This window comes from Amphibalanus amphitrite, unplaced genomic scaffold (assembly GCF_019059575.1).
Source record: "Amphibalanus amphitrite isolate SeventyFive unplaced genomic scaffold, NRLGWU_Aamphi_draft 000187F_arrow, whole genome shotgun sequence".
NCBI classification, from domain to species: Eukaryota; Metazoa; Arthropoda; class Thecostraca; order Balanomorpha; family Balanidae; genus Amphibalanus; species Amphibalanus amphitrite.
In genome coordinates this window covers 732943-750250 of record NW_024881682.1, presented here as the reverse complement: position 1 = coordinate 750250, position 17308 = coordinate 732943, and the positions used below count along the sequence as shown (strand labels likewise).

At 50.9% G+C, this 17308-nt stretch overlaps 1 protein-coding gene across 2 annotated transcripts; it reads right to left on the bottom strand.

Moving 5' to 3' along the window:
- Window positions 1-118: 118 nt before the first annotated feature.
- Window positions 119-10790, bottom strand: LOC122384360 (rac GTPase-activating protein 1-like). Of its 2 annotated transcripts, XM_043371709.1 has the most exons (13): window positions 10697-10790; window positions 8552-8658; window positions 7684-7820; window positions 6892-6957; window positions 6558-6720; window positions 5999-6183; window positions 5351-5666; window positions 4941-5009; window positions 4191-4316; window positions 3167-3519; window positions 2265-2503; window positions 1745-1877; window positions 119-1493 (listed from the first exon to the last, which is right to left on the bottom strand). In XM_043371709.1, the coding sequence occupies exons 2-13, from the start codon at window positions 8634-8636 to the stop codon at window positions 1329-1331; spliced, it is 2037 nt and encodes a 678-aa protein (XP_043227644.1). In that variant the 5' UTR covers window positions 8637-8658; window positions 10697-10790; the 3' UTR covers window positions 119-1328. The 2 variants fall into 2 exon arrangements, with proteins under 2 accessions (XP_043227644.1, XP_043227645.1); XM_043371710.1 differs by lacking the exon at window positions 4941-5009.
- Window positions 10791-17308: the final 6518 nt, after the last annotated feature.

Here is a 17308-nt window from a genome sequence, read left to right as displayed (position 1 = left end):
CCATCTTTTTTTGGGACAATTTAAAAAGCCGTCCAAATTTAACTACTGAACAGTGAACAACAATCAGTTCTGATCTGGCGATCTATTCGACTAGGCTTTTGGTTTGTTCAAAGAGATATGTTATTTGCATTTTATTTTGACAATAACACGATACAAAATAAAACTAGAGACAATCACAAAGATAGCGAAAGGAAGAGTGCCTATCAAACTACTGTTTTCCACATTGAATAAAAAACAATACTACGATTTTGTGCTAAGCAGACATTGTAATCGGCGCGAAGAATCCATACTTGTCCATTCAGTGTACTTCTTACTCAAATTTAGCCCGCAATGACGAACCAGAACCACCCAAACGAGCTAGCGACCCGCTGCCAGTACGAGGCGCCACGTATCCTAGAAATCCACAAACGTTTTGGCCTCAGTGTAAGCTCCTACTCGGGTGATAGTTAAAAACCAGACAAGCTAGAATCAAACACTCAGTCGGAGATATCTTCAGGAGCTGGCAGTGACAAACGAGTAGCAACTATTAGAACTAAGACAAATAGAGAGCATGAAAAGAGAACATTTTGAGTAGCATCTCCGAAATCAATCGAGAATCATCAAGCACCTGATGACAGTCGCAGTCGACCACGTTCGACTCGTCCCCACAGCACGAAGTATCGAATAGCCCAGACATTTGACGATTCACCCGAGATATGAAAACGGTAGCCCACCACCGAGAGTAAATACTGGGACTGTGTGAAGGACGACCCTAATTCACACAGCAGTGCAAGGAGCACGAGTCCGATTCCGATCAATCTAGTCTAAATGTGCGATCGCTCATACTGCCTTGGTGCTCCCGGTTCATCGCTCGCCGCAGTACGTCGAACTGCTCGCAGCATCACTGGTCCCACTAGGTAAAACACCGGTCACACTCACACACGTTCACACTGGTTCTCCTGTGCCGTCCGCGGCGGCGCACAACCTCTCAGCGCGACTTCTGCTGCTGTACCACGGCCACCCCGCACCGACGGCAGCTAGCAACTCACCCACGCGACTTTCCACTATACGCTATACCGGCTTTCCAGCACACACGTCCCATCTCGCCCGCCGCATTCCACTACCTTACTGCCTCATTTGCGGACCCCACTGTTTCATCCGTAGGCTTCCTGCCTCATTCATGGGACTCTTGCCTCATCCGCAGGCCTCACTGCCTCAAACCGCGTGGCAGGGAATGCATTCCAGCGATCCATTCATTCAAAGCCTCGGCTAGGCCGACTCACCTCGCCTTGACCAATCCTCATCCCTTCCTTCTCCGCGTGTTTCTGAGAGGCTCAGGCGCCGTGCGATCAGCGGTAGGATCCGTGCCGAGAGGCGGTGCGCGTGCGGACGCCGCCCGAGCGCAGAGGGGTGGCCTGAGCGTCACCGCCTGGGTACAGGTACTGCTCCTGAGAGGAGGTCTCCACAATCTTGGTCCAGTAGTCGGCAGACAGGCCCAGCAGCTTCTCCATCACCTGAGGAGGAAATGGTAGGGAGTTATAGGGAAGTCATCGATGGATAGGTAGATATAGGTAGACGCAGAGTGAAACTAGGAGGTTCCATAGCGATTACGTTAGACAGATGACTTTATTGTAGGCGGCATGCAGCTTTACACTACACCATCAACGTAATACTCTAGCACACCGTCCCCAATGCTCATTGAACGATCATTGACCCGTCCAAACAACATCAACGAGCGGACGAGAGGCACGATACCCCAACTGACCGTCTGCTGCTGTCGCGTCTCGGTCAGCAGCGCTCCCGGCTCCAAGTCAGACGACGAGTAGCCGACCAGGGTGGGACCGTACACCTTGGCCAGACTAGAGACAGACATCTTGTTGTCCGGCACCTCAGCCACACTGGCGGGGGGGAGACATGGTTAGACGAAATCAACACTCGCCGGGAGACGCGGATAAAATGGTCAGTGATGGCTGAAGATACCCTCCACATATGGCCGTTTTTCCAAGACAGTAATACAATCGCAAAACTGACGCTTGCCTCAATGATCAAGGCAAGTTGAACTGGACATAAAATGAATACTTCCATTGCAAAAAGGTTAAGTGCAGCCACACAAATGAATGCTCTGTTCAAAGTAGGCTACATATCATGACGCTCGCCATATTACGCTCCTACTCTCTCGCAAGTAGCAAACTCAGCCAAGCAGCCTGCCCCACACCTCTACCTAATCCATCCTATACTCATCCCTCCCCTCCCCATAGTCCTCCCTACCCCACCAAACCACTCACCGCTGCAGGTGCAGGATAACGAACGCCAGGGTGTCCCTGTTGGGCTGCGGCAGCTCCGAGATGGCCTGGTACAGGTCGGCCGTGTTATCCGACGTGGCCGCGCGCACAAAGTCCTGCCACAGCGTGTGGGTCACCACCGGCTCCTGCAGCATCCGCAGGAAGTCCTTGATGCAGCCACAGATGACGTGGATGTCCGCCTGGTCCAGCCGAGGGATGCCCTTGCCGCGCAGGAACCGGGCCTGTTGGTGACCGGAACGGGTGGGGTGAGGTTAGACACGGTATTATATAATACTGAACGAGGCCGGTGTAAATAAATTTTCAAGACCGAGGTCCTTACTGGATTTTTGAACGAGGCCGAAGGCCGAGTTCAAAAATCAGTAAGGACTGAGGTCTTGAAAATTTATCACCGGCCGAGTTTGGTATGTATTTTACTGTATGCCAACGATAAATTTATTTTCTGGACCGAAGCTCTTAGCCGACTTAGGAACGAGACCATCCAAAAATGTTGGCTTTAGTGTATTCTGGTAATGCATTTTTGACCGTGGTCAATTTGCTTACACCAGTTATTACCACACCCCTCTGGCTAATGTATTTGAATAGGCCAGGCATACAGTAATACAGAACAAGACAAGGCGAGACGGAGCGACAGTGATCCCTAAGTGAGGCCAAATCATATTTGTTTCAGATGCCTATGGCGAGTCTGCATTGTCATTTCCGAAACGCCAAGGCTATCGATCATTGTTCGAAGCCAATCGCAAATCTTTAATCGGCATCACAATTCACAAGAAACCAAACACGAAATACACAAACCTCTCCCGAGCTCATCTAAGCTGTCACGGCACAAACAGTTACACTGCTGCAGCTCCGCGGAGCTGACCCCCTCCCCTCCCTTCCACTCTCACCTTCAGCTCCTTGACATCGCGCTCCGCTCCTGGCACTCTGTAGATGCCGACCTCGTTCATGCCCCGCTGCTCCACCTCGTTGATGCAGTGCTGCACCAGTCCGGGCACCATGAGGCCGCGCAGCGGAGTGAAGTCGGCCAGCTGTCCGGCCTGGTGTCCGCGCGAGGTCGGCGTCAGGGCCGACGGCACACACGGCACCGGCACCTGGTCGCGGCACTGAGGGTGGCACACTGCGCGGCACTCGCGGCACCGCAGCGCCGTCTTGCCGAAACGCACACGCTTGCCGCATGGCTGACACGACTCGGGTTTGATGACGGTCTTCTCGTAGAACGTGTGACATGGTCCACCCAGCCCTGCGCGGATAAACAGGGAGGGGTTGTCAGACACTCGCTGAGACAGCAGGCAGGTAAACTAGAGAGACATCAGCTGAGATCTTAGAGAGATGAAAACAAATACCTAATATTTTCATAATGACCAACTCTTCCCTGCGCTCACGCTCGACAAGGCGGGACACTGATCTGGCTCTCCCACGCGTGAGGACCGAAGCAGGGAGGCGCCGTCTGCTCTACAGCATCGCCCAGTTATATAATCGCCTGCCCCATGATTTTAGGAGCCTCTCAATGGGAAGTTTTAAACGCTCTGTTTCCGAGTGGTTTTTACGTATTTAGGGATGAGTGAATGGTTCGATATGTTTACTGAGTGCTGTGATTTGGGTGCATTTTAACTCGTTTTCCCCTTTTAACTCAGACGCGACACTCAGAATAGCCATTTTAATATGGAGTGTTTTAATTGTCAATACAATACAATACAATACAATACAATGAGGCAATGCTTTCAATATACTACGATAAAAACGATAAACGCTGTACAGTGCGAATTAAACGTACATCATATCATAACCACTAGGTAGCCGGTTTCACTGGCGTAATCAATATTCTTACATGACTATCGCCTCGCCCCGTAACACCGCACCAGTTTCAGTCGGTGGCTCAGCCCTGTTCTGTGGCCCTGTCCATCTACTCACCCTTTCCGGCCGAGTTGAAGTGCCTGAGACCGGGGGAGAACGGCGTCTCGGGCGTACGGTACGGGTTGCGCTGAGCGGTGCCGCCCGGCGTGCGCCCCACGTCCCAGGCACTGCCGCCCAGACCGTCTGTGGCGGGAGGGGGTGTCAGGCGAGGTAGGATGATGATGGTCGATTGTGCTGATGATGATGTGATTAACTACGTCTGGCAATCGATAGCAAAGAGCGTTGATCATGGTCATGATCCCCTCTTCAAAGGACTTCGCAAACACATAGGATAAAAATGCCCGGCATCGTTAGTAAAAGTAGACAGCGACAACTGTTTCTTCAACAAAAAACATACCATAGCAAGAGATAAGAGCGTAGGATAAGAAGTGTTGATCCTGATAAGGCAGCTATATCTATGAGATTGGTGGCATAAAGACAAACTAAAAGACGAAAAAAGCGGACAAATGATATACAAAGCCAAGCTCCTCACAAACAAGGAAAAACGGTTCAAGACAAATGAGTACGACGATGAAGATGTCTACAGAAAAGTACATCTCCTTCCGTTTGACTGTACAAAGAAGTAGCAAATTAGGACAGGAACAGCTTTTGTACTAAGAAACTGGGTAGACCGAACAGCAAACATAAAGCGCAGGTAGGTTGAAACGGACGCAGAGGCGAGCGCACATGGCCTACGCGGACGAAGCCCTAGCACGGCACGAAGGGTTCTGAGTTCCAACACGGCGGGGACAAAGAACGGTCGTGTACCAGTGAAGGACGGAGACAGGTCCGTGTGCAGACGGGCCAGGTTGGAGCGCCACCACGGCTGGGAGATCGCTGGCGGACGGCGGGAGGCAGGGTGGGGCGGTCAGACAGGGCGGGGATACCGCACAGTGCGCCACAGAGCTGAGGAGAGGTCAGTCTGGCCAGGCAGCGTGACGCTCAACCTGAAGCAAGCAGTTAATCAATATTTGATCAGCTTATAATTTAGCACATTTAAGTGTCCACCGGGCTTTTATGCCGTTGTGTCACAATTGCACTGCATCAGTCACATTGGACTACTTAAAACAAATAAGATATTATTCTCTATCTAATACTGCGAGCCTGAGCAGCATTTGACCCTGCCTCCCCTCTCAATTCCTAGATTACTCTATCCTCTCCCTATCCCTAACACTCACTGGAGGGCGTGCGGACCAGGGTCGGGTTGGCCGGGGCCGGCGTGCGCTGCAGGGGCGGCGGCTCGCTGTACGACCGCTCCAGGGACTTGTGCGCGCCACCGGCGCTGCTACGGCTGCGGCGCTGCGCCGGCGACGGGGAGCGGGCGCGCAGCTGGCTGGTGGCGGTGACGGCGCCCGACAGCGGTACCGTCACAGTGGTGGTGGCTACCAGTGCCTCGCCGCGCGCCGCCATCGTGGCCGCCTGGTCCGAACTGGAGCCCGTGTCGGGCGCGGCGGCCGCCGGGGCTGGCGACGGCGACGCCTGCCTGTTGCGGCGCTGGAAGGGGGGGGGGGGCGGGGAGGGAGGTCAGGGAACCGAGGGGCGAATAAGCGGGGAAGAAGCGGATAGCCTACATAAAGAGTCCCCGGTGAGAGCCAGCCCTCGGCAATCGTGTGCCTAATCTTTTACAAAAACAGCATCAATGCGGCCCTCCTCATGAACATCCAAAAAGCAACACACATGCTGAGACTCGGCCAATAAAATCGCAAAGCGATCCTTCATCTCATGAATTCCTAAAACGACAAATTAGCATCCCAACGTCCAGTTTACTCTCTGATCTTGGCCAAAATGCCGAAAACGACATTGCTAAAGACGCTCCGAGCTCTCACCTTGGCCTTCCTGGTGCGGCGTCGCGCCCGTGTGGCACCCGTGCCGTCATCCTCCTCAGTATCAACGTCCGAGGTGCGCTTCTGTCCGCGAGAGCGCTGGATGACGCGTCCGGAGCGCAGGTGCGACACGTCCAGATCTTCCTCGGTGTAATCCAGAGACAGGTCGTCGGCAGACAGCAGCGATCCTGGGGGCAGGGTCGGGAGTTACAGACGGCAGCAGAGGACGCAGTAGAAACGGTCGAGAGATGACCCTTGGGCAGATACGAATGTGGGACACTGATACAGTCGTATGTGGGCGTGTAATCGTCTTGTTGACCTGGCTTGCTGGTCCGAATCCGTGTGGTTTTATCTTTTCTACAGCTATCTAGCAACAAAAGTACGCTAAAAAAGCAGCATAGGTATGCGAGCTTTGCGTCATAAACGCAATTGCTAAAATGTCAATTATATATAGATCCAATAGTTTCACGTTTACTTCGGATCTCACATGGTTATGCGTTCAGTTCAGCTTGTACCCCAAACCCCAAGCACCCTCTGCCCGCTCCTCCCGCCGTCAACTGACCGACGCTCTCACTGATGGTGCCCAGCCGGTTCGAGGAGCGCCGCTCGCGCGGCCGCGCCGCCGCCACCGACTGACTCAGCTGCAGCATCTTCTCGCGCGTCTCATTGTTGACCGCGTGCGGCTCGTTAAACATGAGCTCGCGGATCAGGTTCAGCTGACGCTCCTGTGCCAGGGGGAAGGGGGGGGGGTCAGTTGGGGCTGACGATAGGTGTATGTGTGTGTGGGGGGGGGGGGGGGGAGGGGGCTGAGAGGGGACTTAGCAGCTTAAAAATTCGTGAAATCTTCGTCAAATATAATCCTGACATTTCTATCGACAAATAACAAAATCACTCACGTAAGCCTCACGGTCCTGTTCCACCAGAAAACGACGCTTCTTCTCATTGTCCAGTAGATTCTTGGCCTGGAATGACCAGATAATATAGCGATTAGGTTAAGCAAACAGCTGTAAAGCAAATAAACATCAGAGTTAAACGAATAATTGCACCTGTCACAGGCTCAATGAGGACAATTAGTGCAGCATGCATGCGTTGTCTCTAAAAAAAAAGCCCGAGTGGAGGCTGGCAGAAACAACGGAGTGAAGCTCCTCGAAGGACAGGCCTCGCACACTGCGAACTCTGTTCAACACAATGCGTTCCTCGATCAAATGCCTAGTTCAACGCGGATAGATGAGCTTGGACACGGACAGTTGGACAGACAGCTTGGACAGACAGATACATAACATATTTTCTAAATCTTGCCCCTTACTTATCTCCCACATCATTGCCCTAGCATACCAAAGAAAAATATATCGTCATTACCAGAATCAACCGGCTGATTCCCATCTCCACTATTCCGAGACCCGCCAACAACGAAACGCCCGGCGTGACCATCTTCGGACGTTTCGCCAGCACTCTTCACTCCGAGTGTGCCGGCCGTCGTCACGCCTACAGCCGGATAGCCAGCCGACCGGCACCGGCGGCCCGCGCTCACCTGTTTGACATTATAAGCCAGGTAGCCAGCCGGCCGGGGGCTCACGCTCACCTGTTTGACACTGTTCTCCAGCCGGATAGCCAGCCGGCCGGCGGCCCGCGCTCACCTGCTTGACGTTATAAGCCGGGTAGCCAGCCGGCCGGCGGCCCACGCTCACCTGTTTGACGTTGTTCTCCAGCCGTGTGATCTCCGTATTGGCCTGTACCAGCTGGGCGTGCAGGCGCTGACACTCGGCCTCCGAGTTCACCCAGCGCAGTCGGAACGCCTCGATCGTGTTGACAAACTCGAGAAACTCTGAACACGGGATGGAGACGCAATGTCAGAGGTGAGGGTTGGTCGCTACAAGCGGGCTTCGCAGCGTGGGATATGAGCGAATGAGTCGGTGCTCAAAGATAAGACGCCAGAGATGAAACTAAAAGAAAGCTAAAAGCCTGCTCTGTAGCTCAGTTGGTAAAGCCTTGGACTCCCGGTAGTGAGATCCCCGGTTCGATTCGCTCCGGCGTTCGATATTTGAGACTCCTGACAAGGATGGCCTGCGGTTGAAGGGAGCACCAGCTGAAGTCAGCTGAGTGGGACAGGCAGTGTTCGACTTTGAAGGGCATTTTGAACTTTGGCATCTAAATTCTCCCGTCACCCGGAATTGCGCGAAAGGACGGTGGGCGTCGGGGACGCAACAAGACGTGCACAGCGTGGGCTTCGGGTGTATCAATCCGTCCACTCAAACATTCGAGCTAAATTTACAAAAAGAGCTCTCCAAATATCCACCAAGTTAATGCACCACCTTTAACCATGCCGAGTTTGTGGCAAGTGTAACAGCACATATGGACAGCCATGGAATGAGTGTGCATGATGTGTGCTCCATAATTTGTGTAGATCCCTGGGACATGAATAAGCATTTGTTTAAAACTTGCCAGTTGACTACAGCTACAAAGAGTCCTGTCAAGTGGGCTAATGACATTCACTTCACACCCAATCATCCATGCGAATAAGTGGATGTGATCTAGCTCTATTTTCACATAACTTACTTGATTCAGTGCCCTCTGTCATGACCTTTGTGTGCCGACAGAGGTCGTCAAAAGTCGCAACAAGCGACAGTCCGAAACCCGTCATGGTTTCAGCTTTCTTGTTCCTCCTGAAATAAATCATTTAGAGTTGGCATGGTGATAGATCAGGCTCATGTGGATCTCATTAGGCATGTGAAGCAAGAAAGTTTTTAAATTGACGATTTGGTTACCTACTCCATCACCATTTTGATCCACAAACTGCTAACTCACTTGAATTTTTTGGCTCATCATTTGTGCAATCCACATGTAACGCTAGGTATGGAAAGTCAAGTAGGTAATGTCATCAAGTAAATAAAAAAAAATGTATCAGGAATTCAGGACTACAGACAATATGCTGATAAAACAGCAACTGAACAGAGGCCAGTTATATCAAACAGAGAAATTGTCAGATATTATCATCTTTGAGTCCAGTCTGCACATTATGGCTCACAAGTCACAGGTTAACGAGGCGCACCGGCACAAGTTTGAAGTTCAAAGTCCGCAATGCCTCAAAAAGAGCCGGAAAATCCGCACCAAACCGGCTGAAATTCCGGAAAATCGCACTGAACCCAAAAGTGACCAGTTGAAAACCGCACTGACCTAAATTCAAATTATTGATATGAGGCACAATCCTGCCAGTGCCGTCTCAGCAGTATGGAAACGAAACGAGAAATACGCACTGCAAGACTAGAACAAACAGCACGTCACGCCAATACAAGAACCCTATCTAGTACCTGTCCCTGGCGATTCTTTCAGGGTGATTATTGTGGGATGTACCATGGTTACCCTAATGGTGTCGACACTGCCATGTATTTAGCTAAACGGCTTGACAACTTGTGAAGGCCCCAGTTACAAAAATAGAAATACATATAAATGGCAAAAGTCACATGCATGCATTTTTAGCATCTCTCGTTAGTTCATTAGCTATATCGAACAACAAATCTGATGGGCAAGTCATTCACAGCAGATCGGGATTTGACTAAGCCGCAGCAAAGTGGTGGTCCTGAAGGCCTGCCATCAGCCATGCGCATCTGGCCCTACTTATATGGCCTAGGCCCTGCGTACCATCGAACGACAATGCCAAACCCTCTTATGAGCCGAGCGCATCTCGTTTACCAAAGCTGCAGTGCAGAATGCAACGAACTCAGCTTGTTTCAACGCAAGCTATTGGCTGCGTCGAACGTACGGATAATTGTTTACCGATGAATTGTGAATTGTTGGCATTTGACTGCTTGAAGCAGCCGAGCGGTGACTTTATGGCCCTCCCACGGTGATTTTATGGCCCTCCCATCGGCCGTACAAATCTTAGATCCCTCTCATCTCATCGGCCATGCTCATCTCTCTCACTCTACCGCCGGCGCCTCACACTTCACAGAGCCAAGAGGTCTGTTTTGTGTTGTAACAGTGCAGAGTGCGAACTTGCGGGCGACCCATATAATTGCTTGGACTACCAGCACTGGCAGTCCATTCTGACCACCGCACACTTATTTAGACCCGAGAGCACACTGAATTGTGTGATGTTGAAGCTCTAACAATGTTTTTTTCAATATTCTTCATCTACCCCATCTGGTCATTCATGTCAGTCACTAAGCCAATTGCGCACCACACTTTACTAAATCCGCACCGCACCAGTCCAAATCTGCACCCACCAAACAAGCCGGCACGGACAAGATCACGTTGAAATTGTCATACTGCAGACTGGCTTCTAATTGCTTAAAACCTTCATGACCTGCATGAAATATAACTGCTGATGGTGACATAAAAATATTAATTAGGCTCAAGACCTATCCGCTAGTGCCTAAGAAAACCGCCAGCAATTTGTTAATAAAACTGAAAATCACCTCAGTTCTTTGCAAGATCAGTGACAGCCCACTCAAAGTACCTACCTACTTTGCTCACCAAAGAAGCAAATATTTTGAATGGAACCGTGAAAGCTGAAATAACAGAATGTAAAATATATTAGCACAAAACTTCAGTGAAGCCAAGTTGACATTTACGGGAGGGTGGGTTCATTACAATTCAGCTCTTCCTTTTCCCTCAGTTTCTAAGAATACGCAGAATAAAGCGATTATATTTTAAAGTGCCTCAAGTTCGGTGTCAAAATAACCTAGTTGCAACAAAACTTACCTTTGAATCCCTAATAACTTCAGAATAAAAAATACTCAAAACCGAATCACAACTCGCGCGCACGTAGGCAAGCATGGCGCGCTCCGACAAAAGCGCATTCAAATTTGAGATGAGATTTGAGTACTTATAATTATTATTTTGAAATTTTTAAAACGTTTTCACGATTTGATGCCTCTTGAAAGCAACGTAAAACTTTTAAAAATACTTAATTTTTAATCGTTATTTTGATTAAACGTCATGATTCTATCAAACTGTTGTAAACTGATTGGTACTTGTGGTTTAGGAACTCCATCTCTATTTAGAGATATTTATGGAGATATTGGAAAAATATAGGGAATCTTGTAAATATTTTCCCCTAGATCCTCGGAAACTAGATACGTCATTAGAAACCGTACATCTGATTCGCTAGTTGGGTAGGCTGGGTGTATTCTCGCTATATGATTGGTCAGATTGAATGAGGTTGTTGTAAATATTGTTTTCTCATTCATTAGTTGTTTCTTAGTACGTTGAGAGGCTCAGTCAAGGCAGTATGCTCAGTGACATTCGCATTATGTGTTTTCCTTGGTGTTTCTCCTTGGGTGTTTCAGTTTTCTCTCGTGACGCGTTGTTGCTCAGTGCGCTGTGTAGTGTGTTTTGTGTCACAACGGAAATTAATTGATATATTTTCTAGATTTAGAACTAACCAAGACTTCGTACATTAATTGACACTAATATGTGCTGAACGGTATCCACCTCAACTTGAATAAATAAAGGACACAATGTCATGTCCAGTCTGATGGAGAATTTACAATATTAATCTGTATGAGCATGGTCGTAATTTGATCAAGTTGGTGGTCTGCATTGCAAAGCCGAAAATCGCTGTACTCCTGAGCTTCAACTGCCCTAGAGGTAAGTCTTTGGCAAACAACACTAGTCTTCTTGGTATTAGCAGAATTAACACAAAGCCATGCTGCAAAGCATGGCTTGTAGGTCGATGAGGCGCAGCAGCCCAAGTTCTAAATCCACAGCAACCCTTCACAAAGAGCTGGGAAATGTGCACCAAAGCCGAATAAGAGTACACAAAAACGCAATGAACCCAAAAATGACCAGTTTACATCTGCACTGACCTCTAGTCCAGACCAGACTGCAAAGCAGGGCTGTGGAGTCGATGGATTTACGGCGACTCTGACTCCGGCTTTCAAAAACCAACTCCGACTCCGGGCAGAAATGTCGACTCCGATCGACTCCAACTCCAGACTCCGACTCTGCACACCTGGCAGGGCTGCGGAGTTGACAGATTTTTGGTGACTCCGACTCTGACTCCGACTGGGGTTTCCAATATCGACTCCGACTCTGACTCCGGTCACAACTGTCCACTCCGACCGACTCCGACTCCGACTCCGCAGCCCTGCTGCAAAGTATGGCAATTTTGATGAGATCTCATCTTGTTCGGCTGGTGAGGATTCGGTGCGGTGTGGTGTAATGGCACGATTGGCTTTGCGACGGACATGGTAGACCAGACGAGATAGATGAGGAAAATCGAAGATTAAAACATGGTTGGAGCTTCAACATGTAATTCAGTGTGCTCTCGGGTCCAAATGAGTGTGCACTGTGCAGTGGTCAGAACGGACTATGCCAGCGCTGGTGGTCCCATATTTACCATAATCATGTGGGTTGCCCGCAAATTATCAACATGACACTCACCGCTCGGCTCCGCGAGGCGCCGGCGGTAGAGTGAGAGAGATGAGTAGGGCGATGGGAGGATCTTGAGATGTGCACGGCCGATGGCAGGGCTAGATCACTGCTCATCACTTGGCACTTCAAGCAGTTGTAACGCTGGCGGTTACATTTTGCTAATTTTACGGACCTCAACATAAGACTACAACTCAACCCCGCGGCGCGACTCAAAGAAGAGGATAGAAAATGTAACGTTAATGCGGTTACATTTTCTATCATTTTTTGCAAATAGCATCATTGGCTGCAACGGAGACCTTTTTCTAACTTCAATTCCGTTCTGTTCCTGGCTGCAAACACGGGCTACGACGCTACGGCCGATCAGCGTCCCATCTGGCCACCAGGTCCCCCCCACCGCGCCGAGATACCGAAAACATCCATTTTTAGCCCGGCCACATCGTCAAAAGGGTGTCGGAGCGGCATAACGGGCTTAGTACCGTTATTCGAGATCCGGGATCGCCGCCCGTCTGCTGAACAACAACTCTTACAAGCAGCGTATTTCTCGGTTCTAACATTTCAAACGTTTCGGCACAAAAGCAAACTGCTTCAAACAGACACCCGCCACGACAGCTGCGCGGCGTCAGCGGCCAAAAGCGGTCATAACAGCCGACCGCCGACAGGGCGCGAAGAGGGGAGACGGCCCGGTCACACGGTCGCGCATAACGGTACAGCACCTGCGCGGCCGGGCAGCCGGCACCGGCGTTGTCATGACAACGGCCCCTCCGGAGGCTGCGCGTCAGAAAACGGCGGAGTAAGGTCGACCAGCCTGTATAAATCTACATGAGATTCAACCAAATTGAACCGGCCATCGAGACCAGCCAGCGGACTGACGTCAAGGTCGACAGAACGTGCAGAACCTATTGGAACCTAACCCTTCGAGAGAACCGGCGGACCGCAAAAAGGGGCGGAGCTAGGGACGAGCACCAGAGAAGAGCCCCAGGGCAAGTGCAGGCAGAACGGAGAGGGCATGAGAAAGGAGGGAGTCAGTCAGGACGGGAGGAGAGGAGCAGTCAGTCAGGACCGGAGGAGAGAAGCAGTTGGGACGGAGGAGAGGGGCAGTCAGATCGACCGGGAGGAGGAAGGCGGCCGCGCTGGAGGAGCAGGAGACGAGATTGCCTGGGTAGCGGGATCGGCGCGGTGGAGGATGGCTCCGTGACCCGTGCTGCTGAGAGTTGACCGGAGGAGGAGGACCGAGCTGCGGGTAGAACCTCTGGAGCTGCCCGTCTGCGCCGGGGCCCCGCCCGTCTACTCGTCTCGATGCCGCCCTCGTCAGCCAACCGTCAGCCCAGTGCCCCAGCGAGCAACTGTACGAGATTCGGCAGCCACCATCAAGTAAGGTCAGCACTCAGCACCGGTGACACCTAAGTCTGCTATCCCGTCTCATCCTTACCCTGTGCCCCTGTCTGCCACCCTGGTTCTCTCTCTCCCTGAGGTTTTTTTTTGGCATAATTAGTTTAATGATGGGCCTGATTAGAGGGGACAGTAGCGTATGTGTGAGGGTATGTGAGTGTGGTGTGTGGGATGATTGATGGGGCCATTAGCGGGGTCACAGCGGCGGTGCGCCCTGGCACCTGGCGCTGTGACGTGGCGTCAGGACCGGGCTCTGCTCCGCTCGTCAGGTCAGAGGCGCCCACCGGCCGTTAATCTCTGAAGGGGGGGGATTGAATGTTAACTGCCTGCGCGCATTCATCTGACCGGCATTTCGTACGGCCACCGGGTTTGATTGCAGCTCGTCATTGCTTTTGTTTTATCATTGCTTTTAGGGTTTGGTTGCTTTTGGTTCATCATTCGTGTCACCCCCTCTAAAGTCCAAGGTGAACTTGATTATTGGCGCTGTTCAACATTTGATATAAACTTCATTAGCATTGTTCTGCTTAAAAATTTTCTGACTGTTTTCATCTCTTTGCCTTTGTGAATAAAAACGGGGATAGTGAAACGATTCTTTCAGAGGTCATTGGGGAAATATGATAACGGTTGGGGATCGATTGGGAGACTAAAACATGTCCATGGTCGGGTGAGGGTGCTTCCGTGGGTTTTGCCAACAACAATACTGAAGGGACACCGTATGGGTATTATCGGGTCACACTTGGGTCCAATAATCATGAGGGATCTGGTTGCGAAAATGATTCGTTTCAAATCGGCGTCCATGCTAGCGGAGCGGCCGAACCGGCCGAACGACGGTTCACTGAGATCATGTAGTTGGTCGTCCCGGGAGCAGCTGGTGACGGCGCTCCCGTAGTTAAAGGCACCTGCATTAAGTCGCTGTTCTCTGCTGTTTTTTTTTATTCAATTTGTTTAGTTCATTCAGCCTATCAGTTGCAAATCATTGTTAGTGTATTTATCGATTTTTCATTCATCCATGTTCATCATTTTTGCTGTGAATTCTGCTTAGGATCAGTAGGGAAGTTTTTTTTTATTATTCAGTTTCCAGTGGATTCAGCTTATCACTTGAAAATTATTGTCGTTTCAGTTATCAACATTTTACGTTAAACACTTTGGTATTGCAAATATCTCGGTTTAATTTCGGATTAGAATCAATAGCTAACAGTCGTATTATATGGTCAGCTAGAGTTCAGGTAAAAACGTGTTAGGTCATTATCTGAAATGTCCGTTCGTGCCTCATCACCCTGCGCTTTGTATTTTGCCGTGTCGTTTCGTCGTATGGAATAATGTAAATGAAATAGACGTGCTTATGGTTAACTTGAAATTGTAATTATAGTTCGGTCTCCAAAGTTAAGTAGAACGTTTGATGGGAAGCAGTCCAACTTCCTATTCTTAATTCATGAATAGCTCGATATCGCCTCGATCGACTTACAGAATTGCTTTGCGATTAGATTCCTTACGACACGGCAAAAATGCAGTAGTACGCTTCACATTTATATCATTAGCTGTACTGGTGATTAAGTTATAGGATTATCCAAGGAAAAAATAGGAACAATCGCGTGCCATTAATCACTCAACCCGCGGCCGGGTGGCGACGGTCAGCTGCGCTCTCGGGAATAATGAGGGGGACGGTCTGCCGCACGGGGAGGGATCAGACGGCCCGGGCTGAGCAGCCAGCGGATTAGCGAGTCAGAGCGGGACGGATGGCTGGGCGCGCGTCGGGGGCGTGTCGGGGCCGTGCTAGGTCATTGACAAACAATTACGCTGTCAAAGAACGATTGAACATGGACTTTTGTTTGTAAAGGAGGAGATCAATGCGGTTAGTTGTTCAATTAGGGCATAGCATTAGTTGAGAACGAAACGACGGCTTCAATTTTACTCGTTCCTTGTTAATTGGTTCAGATGTTCGTCAAAGGTCTGGATAATCCGATTAAACCCGAGAACCATTCAAGTCATCTAGTATTTAACGGACACTAAAGCTGACCCATTCTCACAGTGCATTCAAGCATGTGTGTAAATAATCGACACCGCCGCCTTCCCACCTGTTGTCCTCGTCAAGTCTGTCGATAAGTCGTCTGTCTGTCAGTCTGTCTGTCTGTCTGTCTGTCTGTCTGTCTCTCTGTCAGCCCGTCTGTCTGTCGGTCTGGCCTGTCAGTCTGTCAGTCTGTCGGTCTGCCGGTCTGTCTGTTTGTCTGCCTGTCTGCCTGTCTGTCTGTCTATCTGGCTTTTTGCTAGACCGACGGTCGATCAGTCCATCGGTCAGTCCATGGTTTAGTCGGTTGTTCGGTCAATCATGTCGGTCTGCCAGCCCGTTCGTCTGTTTATTCGTCAGATTGCACGTCATCCAGTCGGTGAGGGAGTCGACCTGTCTCGTTAGCCACCCCGTCGCTTTGTCGGTCCAATTGTCTGCACGTGCTTCTGTCAAATGGGTTAGATTGTCGGTCCGTGGATTTGTCAAAATGTCGATCGGTGCGTCTGTTGACCGTTCAGGAATGTCTGGCGGTCTGGCTCCTCTTCCCTGCAGTCAGCCCTTCCCTAAAAACGCTCACATCATCCACTTCCCTCGTCTCTCTCTCTCTCTCTCTCTCTCTCTCTCTCTCTCTCTCTCTCTCTCTCTCTCTCTCTCTCTCTCTCTCTCTCTCTCTCCTCTCCCTCTCTCTCTCTCCTCTCTCTCTCTCTCTCTCTCTCTCTCTCTCCCTCTCCCTCTCTCCTTTATCTTTCGCCTTCCCGTTCATTTTGCCCTGAAAGGTCCCTCCATTGCGAGTGGTGTCGATTGTTTACATAACACGGGAGGAATCACGATTGTAAATGATCAGTACGATAGGTGTCCAGCGCGCCGCACTCATAATAGTGTGTCGTCGGGTCAGATGGAAGCGGTCCCCGCAGTCGAGCAGTCATCGTGCTGGGCCGGCGCCCGCCCCGATAATCCTCATTGTCCGCTCGGGTCGCGGCGGCGACAGGTCATTAGCGCATACCAGCCGGCCGGCGCCGGGTCAGGACACGCCGCCGTCTGGCCGGGGAGACCCCAAGAGGGGAACAGCGGACGACCGTGCCGTATGGACGGCTAGTGCCTCCAGTCCAGTTAGCCCGCTGCCGAGCTCGCTGCCGAGCTGGCCGACCGAGTTGACGGGTGGTCCAGTGCGACGGTCACCCCTGAATGACGTCACTATGGCCTGGGTGATGCGCGGCACCGATCATCGCCAAATATGCTCTGCGCGCCACCCCGTGGAGTAATAGAGCATCACCCCTTCCTGGAGACGGTCCAGAGGGCCATCCTACACAGGCTGGCATGACGTCCCGCGCCATTCTCAAGCAGAAGGCAGCCGCCCGACCCCAGCGAGCGATCATTAAAGGGGATTAACTGCCAGCGGGGAGCAGAGTCCGTCCCAGAGGGGCGGAGGTGGTGCGGTATGGGCAGCTACTGGTTCTATCCCAGTAAAGAGCTGCAAAGCTCCCTGCAGAGCTGGCCGATCGCTGTCAGGGGCGTGACATCTGCCCTCAGGCAATGTGAAAGGA

Bases quoted from the DNA above. Each gene is read 5' to 3' on its own strand.
- LOC122384360 (XM_043371709.1), bottom strand. From the start codon at position 8,636: ATGACGGGTTTCGGACTGTCGCTTGTTGCGACTTTTGACGACCTCTGT. The intron at 6,958-7,683 runs GTGAGCGTGGGC...TGGTCATTCCAG, and splicing joins TGGAGAACAACGTCAAACAG to GCCAAGAATCTACTGGACAA. The intron at 1,878-2,264 runs GTGAGTGGTTTG...CCCCCCCGCCAG, and splicing joins GTTATCCTGCACCTGCAGCG to TGTGGCTGAGGTGCCGGACA.